We start from the raw sequence: 11056 nt of genomic DNA on the forward strand, positions 1-11056 counted from the left end.
AGGGAAGATGTCCGAGGATCCTGTTGAGAAGTTTGCTTGTGCAGTGCCTTGTATCACAGAACTCATGTAGTACCTCCTTGGAGACAGAAAAGGGCCACGTGGGGATGTGTAGTTCTAGGACCAAGTAGCCTCTCTGTCCCCTGTCTCCAGGGGGCAACATGCTGGAGATGACCAGTGTCTTCCTTGCTTACTTTAATCCCTGCTACTTCCCAAAACCATGCAAAAGGGGAAGGGGGAAGCAGTGCTGATTCTTTGCTGTCTGATGAAGACATCACTCCTATGTGCTATCTATGTAGTGCAGTGTTGTCTCTTAAGCTCCAGGGAAGCAGCTGCTTTGATTACCAAAGTGTCTGCAGCAAGCGCTTGGACTTCCTTTAATATACCCCACAAAATGAGTGTAGCCTAGTTTGGTTGTTTTCTGTTTTGCTAGGCAGAAAGATGCCATCTTAACTCTCCAGGTTCCCTGGAGGTATGGCAAGGTATCTACCATCAATCTTCCAGAGTGCTGGAGGAATGAGGAGGACCATGGGACCATGTAGTACAAGAGCTGGCTCACTGTGAAGCTGTAACATGACCATGTGTGGGTGATCGATTTTTTTTTTTTTTTTTTTCTTTTTCCCCCCCCTTCTTTTTGGCTGCAGATGGCAAGTGGTTGATACCTTTATCCCAGAATAGAGCAGAAATCCTGTTCTTGGTGAGCTGCTATTGCTGTCACCCCTTCCTATCTTGGTGTCAGCAGTTCAGTGTGTTCTGCTGGGCTGGACCTGCACAGTATCGATCCACTACTATCTCTGTAACTCCTCTATAATGTTTGCCCACTACTTTCATTACTTCCCACCTACTGCACACAAGCAGCCCTATACCCACTTCATCCTTAAAGGGAATTCAGAGAATAATCTTCAACCTATCGGTCCCTCAGTCCACTGAGGGATGTTAGCAGTTTCGTGGAGAAGTCAAATCTTCTGCAAGGTGTGTCTCCTGGACATCTCAGTGGCTAGACGTGTGTACATTCACTAATTCTCTGTGGTCATTGCCATATTTTAGCTGCAACTGTTCCTCAGCAACAGAGTTTCCACGCTTCATGTTGCAGTGGGAGATGAAAGAGGGTTAACTTGCATTTTTAATAGCCGCTATTAAATAAATGAGCCTGTCTTGTTTCATTGTCATTCATGTCCCATTTAACAGATCTCAAGACCTCAACCAGGTGAACAGGAACATTTCTATGCTGAAGTGTAAGTAACTGTGAATTTAGGCTGGTTTTTTGTAAGGAAAAATTAGCCCACGATCTGTAAGGGGAAATTGTTGTGTGTGTTGTTCAGCCTTGGTTTAGGAAGTGTATAATCAAAGAGAACAGAATTGTCGAGACTATGGGGGATGTCTTAAACTTCAGGATATGCTGCCTACCTCTGAAGCGCCTCATCTCCTACCCCCAAATGGCATGCAAGCTGAAGGTGTTTTTGATTTTGTTTGTATAATGATTTTGTTCGTATAAATTAAATTGCCATGAAAGCGTAGCTGTTGCTTTTGAGTGAGGAATATATAGTAACAATTAAATGCAGCAGTTTTGAAAGCTGAAGGGAAAACTAGTTCAGTGTCTTGAATTCTTAATATTTGCTTTAAACATGCAGAATATTATTTTCCTGTTGTAACAGATAGCATCAGAATGGTGACGCTTATAGGGCTGTATAGAAACATCTTGGTAGAGGAGGAGAGGTGTTGCTTTGTACAATAGAAAAAAATTGCTGTTTTTCCAAAAATTGATGTTTTTTTTTCTTCTGCTTTGTTAACCTACTAAAAGGTACTGCTGTTCTGCAGAAACGTTTCCTCTGGTTTACTAAGCCATGGGTTAGTAAATAGAAATTCAACATAAGGAATGGCTAAGTACATAACATCCAAACTGCTTCTTAACCTACAAATACCACCCCCACCCCCTCCCCCCCCAATAGTCAAAGGAAAGCATCTTCTCAGGCCTGGAAAGAGTTCAACTTAAAGGCAAAATGGGCACCTGGAGGCCTGGGGGATAGCTCACAACCAACAAATCTTGTAGTCCTGATCTAGTGCTGTGGTATTGATGTGACGTTTCCATAATGAAAAATATCGGTTTTATTTTACCTCCTGGGCTTCTCTCTGTAGCCTAAACAAAACAGGCAGAGTTTGAGAAAAGGCCGGGACAGATTTCTATCGCTGCAACAGTCAGTCTTTCTAGTAAAAGATGTTTGGAGGTCTGCCACATCTGCCTTTCTCATATTAACATACCTGGCTGGAGTCTTGGTTCTTTGTAGGTGTTGAGTGCAGTCACGGAGGCTGATTTTTTTTGCATGATGTAAAAAAAAAAAATATAAAAATAAAAGGGAAACAACCCCCCACCCACCTTTCTCCTGGTAATAAAAATTAGAATTCATGCTTTGAATTTATTTTTTTCTATTTAATTAAAAAATTGTTTAGAGAACAAATCTTAAAAGTTCTAGAAAAGGTTTTACTACTGTCAGCAGGTACAGAGGGGAACACTGAATTTATTCATGTCTGAGTAAGCTATTCTTACACAGATGATGGGTGAAATGATTGAAGTTACTAAGTAGAAAGTGATTTTACTCTCTCAGTTGAGTAAGAGCCAGCATCAGAGCAAGCTCAGCAATAGAACTGTGAGGGTAGAACCATATCCTATTTTACTAATTCTCCAAAACACACAAAATACTATTCTGTTCAAGATCCCTGTGCAAAAGCGACACAGGGTACAATGTTATGCTTCGGATGTTAGGTTTATATAATCTTTAGAGAATGCATATTTTGTTACACTGGGAAAGACAGACACACGCTGTCTTCTGCCCCCACCCCCACCCCCCAAGAGAATTCAGAGTCAATTTTCTGTCTGTAACAAACTTTTGCCTTTTAAAATTATAAATAGAGCCCCAGTGGACTCCCCGGGAAGCCGCTTTGTAGTGGATCAGGCTTCCCCGCTGTCCCGCTGCCACAGCTGTCTGCTCTCATCAGTCCCCAACTCCATCCATCCCCAGGCACAGAGCGCAGTAAATACTGCAAACCCTAGTCATCCCTAAGAATAAACCTTTCAACAACAACAGCCTCTGTCAAGCTGAATCATCCTGGGTTCTGGTTTGGGAAAATGACCCAGCTAATGACTTCATGTTAGATGCTCTATATAAGTCGAGGAAAAAAACAGGCGTTTGCAGAGTGCACAGGCTGGATTTAATCAAAGCCGGGAAAAGACCTCAGAAGGGATTACGGTTGAGTGAGCACCGCAGTTATGTCACAGGTACGGGGAGATCTGTATGAGGCTGGCTCTGGTTGGAGCAGGGTGCCTGGCAAATGTCTTACTGTTTTAGATGGTTTGCTTAGAATAGCTTATTAGCAAGTTACTCTCATTAACCAGTGAATTCAGCTTTTCTGCTCTATATGACTGCTTTTGATTAAGTTCAAGTATTTAAACACTCTGTTTATATGTTTTGACAAGTAAGTTGTTAGGAGGGATTATTTGATGAAGAAGGAAAGCAGCTGCCCTCTACATGGTTAATTAATTTAGTTTTAAAATGTTCAGGTTTACCATAAATATTTTTATTTCTGTAGGAAGGGAAAAACCACTTCCACTCCTCTGGTTTGGGGTGTTTCACAGCAGGAGTGATTTCTGCTTTTCCAACATGCTTTCTCAGACAATGATTTGAAATTTTGTCAGTAGTTTTGAAAGGATGTGGCTATGCTGAAGTCTGCTGCTGTGTAAAGCTTAATGTATTAACTTGCAGGAAAAGGAAGGGAGCATTACTGAAAATTATAACTTAGGATACGATATGAGACTGAAATTTTGTTACACGCTTCTATGTTCATTTTGTAACTAATGGTTCATTTTACTGCGTTCCCCAATAATCAGTGTTTCAAAGCAATCTTAAAATTGTCTCGGAAATTTTGAGGTTTCCACATAAGTGTTATGGTCTCAAGACAACTCTGCCAGGCACGCGTAGCTTCTCCCCAGCATGAGAGTTTTACGTGGTGAGTGGGATGGGGAGTAAGAACATGGCGAGGGTAGAAGAGCACAATCTTATGACCACATAGAGTAGCTCAGTTCAGCTTATTTTCTTTACTCCATAGAAAGAGAGACTTCAAAAAACAGTCTGATGTCTTGTAAACCAACACTTTTGGGCTTGTGACAGGAGGAGATAAAGCGCAGGCTGCACTGCTATGCCAGCTGGGAACGGCTCCTGGCAAACCCTGCTTACAAAAATTTGCGTTGGGAGCAATTAACAGTGTGCAGCTGCGACACTGGCAGCTACTGGTGCTGGCAGGCCCAGGGCTCACCTCTGTGGCTCATAGTAACCTTTCTGTGCAGCATTTTTGCTTTTTAGCTGGGGGCTAGCTAATCCACAGCAGCTGTCCTGCTGGAAAATCCACCTGTAATTAAAGCATGAGAGGTTTTATTTTAAAATAAGTGGGTGCAATTCAACAGTTCTGCTGAGCCTGGCTATGTCTCTGTGCACCGCAAGTGCTTCCTTTCCTTACCCATTCCCTAAGAAGTCCCTTGTCCTGGTGGAAAGAAGCCTCACAGTTAGTGTCTCTTCCCAATAATGGGTGAAGGACCTTAGCAGGTTTTGTATTCCTGTTACCAAAACAAGGGTTTTTTTTCTCTTTCTGTGTTGGAGCCAACACAAGTCTGTATTGGTTGCCTGTGGGCCATGCCATGGGTATGGGGGACCGTTCCCATCACGTGCCCATTTTCATTACAGGTGGACAAATGAAACCCTGGCTGTAGGGATGTTTGGTTAACCAGCTAACTGAACAAAAGCTGTTGGGAATTGTGAAGGGTTTGCTACAACCCTTTTCCCTTGCTTGCTTTGGCTACTTGTAGAGTGTTTTCCCCAGAGGTCTTGTGAATGTTTTGTTTCCCAAAATGCATGTGAAGGAGATTGACAGTGAGCTATTCTGAGCGTTCCCGGGAATTTACAGCCAGCAGGAAATATGCTGAAGGCTCCAGTGCAGCCAGCCTGCCCCTGCCTAGAGCTAAGCATGTATGCCCTGTCTGTGCAAGCTCCCTGGGACTTGCTGCTCCAACCATTTGCAGGCCTCGAGGGATTTGTTTCCCTCCACAACTGTTTTTGACTTTACAGGCAGCAGCCTAGAAACGTACAGATGGGCTCCACCGCTGCCAAAACCCAAATATCAGGAGCTCTACATGTGTAGTGACAGTCAGAGAAGTTTCTCATTGCTGGCTCAGTGTGCAAATCTGTTAAAGTTGGAGTGTGGGGGTCTTTTATTCGTTTTAATCGCATCTCCTGTGCCCCCGCACCCTGCTGCAAGGTCTGCCTGGTGGGACCTTGGCAATCGGTCCTTGAAATAGTAAACTGAAGAGGGAATGTTAATGGTGCCGACTGCTGCTGATTGACGTAGTGTCTGACTTTGAAGAGGTGATTTAAAGGTAGGGTTAGGCTGATACGATCCCATGTTATCCTCATTTTCTTCTAGCAAGATAAACTGTAAATAGATGAGGGCTTGGACGTTCCAGTGCACCACCTGATGAGGTATCTGTTTCTATATTAGATTTCCTTCTCCTTCTTTGGGTTCTAAGTCCAGTGTTTCAGGTGTCTTCAGTAGACAACCCTGTTGAGTGCTCAGATACTTTTGTTCCCTAAATTTAAGATCAGTTACTATGGGTCAAATGTTAAGTTTATTCCAACTAAATCAAGCCAGACTTCAGAATCTCTCTGACCTATTTTCTAAAGAAGTAGTGAGTAGACTGAGGCACAAGCACAATTTAGTAATGAAGTCTTTTCCTTCCCAAACATTGGACAGACTCGTAAATTACCAGTCTGTACTTGCAGAAGGGGCCGGGCAGGGCTGGACAGAGAAAATTTAAAAGTAAATTTTAAAAAAAATTAAGTAATCCACTGTCTCTCAAAGGCTGTACAATCAGAAGACAATGTCAGAGCAGAACATTAATAGTCGCAACAGATTTTGGGAAGGGCAGTGAAATAATGGTTGTGCAAAGATCTGGAGTAGCTGAGTGTGCAGTCTCAGAATTGAAATACCTGGAATATTGCATTAGCAACCTCTGTATGTTAAGGCAGCTTTGTTCGCTGTGTTTCTAAACACGAAATACTGATGCATGTGCAATACATCTGTTTCTTAGCCAGCCCCTGTGAAAAAGAAGCGTCCTCCAGTGAAGGAAGAAGACCTCAAAGGAGCCAGAGGAAAGCTTTCCAAAAACCAGGAAATTAAATCAAAAACCTACCAAGTGATGAAGCAGTGTGGTAAGTCTCCTTGATGGAAACGACTAAGCAGTCTGCCAAAGTAAAACATTGACTTAATTGCTCTTTGCAAGTGAAAGGGCAGGCCTCTGAAACAGCAGCCAGCAGTGTGCTCACTGAGCCTGGCCTGGCTGTGCTGGGGCTTTGCATCCATCGTCTTGACGGCACCGAGAGGCGCCACAGCAGGGCTCTGCTTGGAGTGATCATTCTCCCTGTCGGACAAAGCGGGAAGGAGAGCCCTGACTTTGCTTTCTGAACCAGGGTTCAAACCAAGCCCTGGGCCCATAGCCAATGTCCAGACTGCCCAAGTTGAAGTCTGCCCGATGTCCAGTGTGCCCAGTAGACTGCCCAAGCTGAAGATTGGAGGCTTTGTCATAGATTAGGGGATTTCTGGCCTCTCAATTGGATGAATTTGATGTGTTTGAGATAAAGCAGAGATTGGGGGGGATAAAGGGCAGAAGGTGAGAGAGAAGAGAGTGGCTGCTTGCACTGAACACCCCTGGTGCTCTGGTTTTGTGTTGCTTTTCCACCACCAGTGAGAGGGTATAAGGAAAAATTACGAATTTTAACTCCTTTTCAGCATAATAGCCTGGACCTCAGTATTTTCCAAGTTTCTAAAGCACCTGCAGGGATTTGGGGCCAGTCAATGACAGCGACCACCTATAGGTGCCGTCAGTTGCTCCATGCTTGGGATGGGAGTGCTGTGGTTTAAGGTTTGGGAATTTGATGGACGGATGAAATATTTATCAAATATGTATATGTGTATTTCAGCAGCACTAGTTTTACTCCACAAATTTGGTGTGCTACTTCACTGATTGCCTCTCCTGGTTTTCTTTTCCAAGAACAAATGGGTTCTGCAGCACCTTCCGTATTCAGCCAGGATCGGACAGGGGGTGAAACAGTCTTTGCGAAACCAAAAGAAGAGCCAGCCAAGAGTGTCTTTGGCTGATGGCAGTGCTGGATGTGTCTCACCTGGATGATTGTTGTAACATTTTCCCACATTTCTGCCCCTTACGCTAAAGTCACTGTAGACCTAAGCAGCTAATTTCTGTTCTAAGTCATCAAGTAGGGAATAGACTCATGTCAAAGGGTACAACTTCCACGTTAATTTTTATTATGTGCTTTCTTTCTATGTGTTGAACGGTGTTTGCTATAATGGTTTAATAAAAAAAAGGTGGTTGGACACAGCGTGGCACACTGTGGTGACTAATTTCAATTTAGGCTTAGATTAATTCTGTGGACACTTTGGTGTTATAAGCCATGATCTAGTCCATCAAACACAAAGAATAAACATCCAGATGACACAGTTCTAGTGTCAGTGCGATTTCTTCACGCTGTGCCCTCGCCAAGAGGGAGCTGAGGAGGAACTGGTCGAAGGGGCATCACAGAAACCTGGAGACTTCACCCAAATCTGCGCTGACTGCAGCGGCGCCCAGCGAGGCCCCTCAGGGTGGTGGCCCCCCCCTCATGGCCTTCCCCTCGCGGTCCCCAGGGCGGCAGCGTCATGGTTTCCCCACAAGCGTCTCTGCTGGGAGGCAAGGTGCTGGGCTGTCAGTGTGTCACAGCGCCAAGGGAGGGCTTTCAGACCGTTCCGCAGTGGCTTTTTTCCCCACGTCCTTGAGGTTCTGTTGGATCAAGTGTGAAGTGGGGTGAGAGACCGGCAGCACAGGCGCCATGTCCCTCCTGACTGAAGAACTGAGCAACCTACTGAGTGTCTCTGTACAACAGCAAACCCACTTTGAGTGGAAGTTGGGTTTTTTGCAACTGTCTACGTCTTGATTTGCTGCATTAAACATGAAACCTGTTTTCCCCTGAGGTTATTTCCCCCTCAGCTGGATCTTTATGCTCAAACACGGATGATCCTCTGCTTTGTTGGCAGCTGCCGCACTTCTCTAGCACCCTGAGTCCCTGGCAGCACATCCAGGGATGGTGAGGTAGGTGCCACCTTTATTTAAAGAATTACTTCAATTTTGCACGGGCTAGACCTGATTAAGAGGTGAAAGTGATATCAAAAGTCTCTGTGCACTGTGAAGAATATCATATTTGCCTTTTGTGTCCCAAACACTTGACAGATAGAACGTGCCGATATCCACAAAGCTCTCAGAGAGGCTGTGGAGTAGGATGTGCATAAGGCAGCAACAAATCCTTTGGGTTTAAGGGGGAGGTTTCCTTAAAAAATTAAAGATATCACTGGTGTGTTGCCCTGCCCCATTTTTTTTTTTCACTTTCAAAGATTATTATTTGCAGCCAAGACTCTGCTGGACACTATTTCACTATGGGGCCCAGGCTCCTCACAGGTAACGCAGCACAGCCTTTTCCTCTGCAAAAGACCCCTTCCAGAGCTTTGAAGATAAAACCAAAATAAAACACAGTGGAAAAACAGTTCCCACCCTGATAACACTGGAGCTGTCCCTCCATCAGTTTTAACAAACCCTCCTTAATCTGTGATGAGAAGTTGCAGGAGGTTGTTTTACTAATTAGAAAAATGATGGAGAGGGACAAGTGGGGCAAAATGCTGTTATCACTTTCTTTTGTACAATACAAGTGACTGAATATTGCAAAGGGGGGGGGGGTGCTGTATTTCAGACCCAGCCTTGGGTACATTGGTGCCAATTTAACAAAGCACAGAAACCTCTGTGTCCCACAGACTTGCAGCACAGATGTGGCAGGGAAGCAAAATTAGTTATCTACCAGAAACTTGGGATTTTGCTAACTGCTTTATTTCCAGGATGTCCTCGGGTTCAAGTATTTGGGATGCTTCCCAGTGTGACAGTAAGTGCTCAGGACCAGGGATCTTTTTTCTGTCTTTTAAGATGGACTTCCTCTGAAAAATAGTCATTGAAGGTGAAAGTATATCCCTGGGACAAAGTCACTCCCCATTTGTGACAGCAAGGTCTGTGCTCTCCTGTATGAATTGCAGGAATCCTCCCCTGTCCCCAGCCTTGCTGCGGTGCTGGAAAACTTACGGGCTGCTGCTGCAGGAGAGGAGATACTTGTAGGTGAGAGGAACAAATATAAAGCTGCCTGGAGAATTTTTTGTCATCTTTTTCTTCATCCTTGCGAATCTAGTAAGTCTAATGATGGAAAATATGTTTTCTTCCTTTTTTTTTCCTCATTTCCATAATGGGAAATAGTGACAGAGACGTGTCTGAATAAAGCCCCAGGGTTTGAGTTTTTAGGTCATTTTGCACTCAAAGGTATCTCCTGTTGTGATGGTGGATTTAGATCCTTCCTCCAAGGTGATCTGAAGTCATTTCACAGTATGTTCATTCCTCAGAGTAAGAAGCACTGGGTGCTGCAGGAATGGTGCCCAGTGTAGCAGCAGCAGTGGGCACTGGACATCAGCGGGGACGGCTGTCGGTGGCGGTTTGTACAGAAGCGGGGCAAGGTGCTCGAGTCTGGGGACAAGGCTGAGCAGGAGATCTCCCTGTAGCTGCTTCAGCAAGCCACAAAGGGATGCAGGAGGGATTTCACAGCTTCCCTGGGTGCTGGCTGGCTCCGTGCGCCCAGGAGCAGGGCAGAGCCAACCATGCAGCCTAAATCTCTGCAGTTAAAGCAGCTCTTTAAGGTCCGTGTGATTTTACATGTGGGTATTAGAAAACCGATGACATCCACTTAATTAAAGCTAAAGCTTTGGCTCTTGGGGATCTTAGGCCACTAAGCGTACAATCCTGTGTATGTTAAGGGATTAGAGCATTACACGAGTTGTAGTAGTTAATCATATGTATAGCAGTTGTAATTTTTCTCTGTTAAAATATATGTATTTACATGTCCTGCTATAAACAATACAGTATTTGCAAGTAGTATAAACAGCTTGCCTGGAAGAAGTGAAGTTTATCTTTAAAAAAAGTTATGTAAAGCATAAGCCTTGTAAGACCAGGCTGTGCTCAACAGACTCTTTATGGTGAACTTAAATGGTGAATGTAAATGTCTGTCAAAGTAATAAATTACTGAGCCCTGCATTAGCGTCTCCTTGCAACTCCGAGGTCACTGGAAGCATGCTCTCCACCTCGACGCTTTGTCTGTAAAATAGCAATGAAGCAAACACAGATGCATGCGTTTCCACAGGTTCTTTGAGCTAATTTAAGACAATGGCATTACCTACCATGGAGTTATAAGGGGAAAAATGCTGTCAGAAAGCAATATGAAAAAGTGGGTTTGTGTGGACAGACTTCTAGTTGGGAAAGGGCTGTCTGCTACCCTGGAGCTGCCAGCACAGGATGGACGGCCAGGGAAATCACAGTGGGAGGGCAGGATTCAGCCTTCACCTGCTCAGGGCTGGGAGGAGAGAGGGTCTTCCCAGATCGTATCTCTCTGCCTGGTTGCACGGTAATGCGCTTGTATACATGTGTTCATAGAAATGCATACAGGAATCAGGGGCTGACGCAGCAGCCCCATAGGGCTGAGAGATCCTCTGAACTACAGCCCCAGGGGATGTTATTTTTTCTGTCCTGTTGATATTTTCAAGATTTCAAACATCGTATTTTCTTGTGCTGGGAACAAATGAAGCCCACTGAAAGCTTCCCAATAAATCAAGCAAGCCCTGGACACGTGGCGTAGGAATGGCTTGTGACAGATTGCTCCCTGACCCCCATTTCTCACCTTGGTTTCCCCAGTTGTAGAGCTGAGGAGACAAACCTTTGAAATGGGTGCTGCCCAGGGTCTGTTTACCCCACTGCCTAAAAAACCAATTATTTCCCCACAATATGTTTAAAATGCTCTGTAGAAGAGGCAGACATCACAACTACTTGGATGGAGAAATATCTTTTAAATAGTCATGCAAGCTGTCTTGTGTTAGGCGACCACCT

At 44.5% G+C, this 11056-nt stretch overlaps 1 protein-coding gene across 1 annotated transcript; it reads left to right on the top strand.

Annotated features, from left to right (window-relative positions):
* The first annotated feature begins 6106 nt into the window (after positions 1-6106).
* On the top strand, positions 6107-7197 carry MUSTN1 (musculoskeletal, embryonic nuclear protein 1). The gene is given in 2 exon segments (XM_009487832.2): positions 6107-6251; positions 7091-7197. Coding segments are annotated over 2 exon segments (252 nt in total).
* The last annotated feature ends 3859 nt before the right edge of the window (positions 7198-11056 follow it).

Source organism: Pelecanus crispus, chromosome 7 (genome assembly GCF_030463565.1).
Source record: "Pelecanus crispus isolate bPelCri1 chromosome 7, bPelCri1.pri, whole genome shotgun sequence".
In the NCBI taxonomy this organism is placed as follows: domain Eukaryota; kingdom Metazoa; phylum Chordata; class Aves; order Pelecaniformes; family Pelecanidae; genus Pelecanus; species Pelecanus crispus.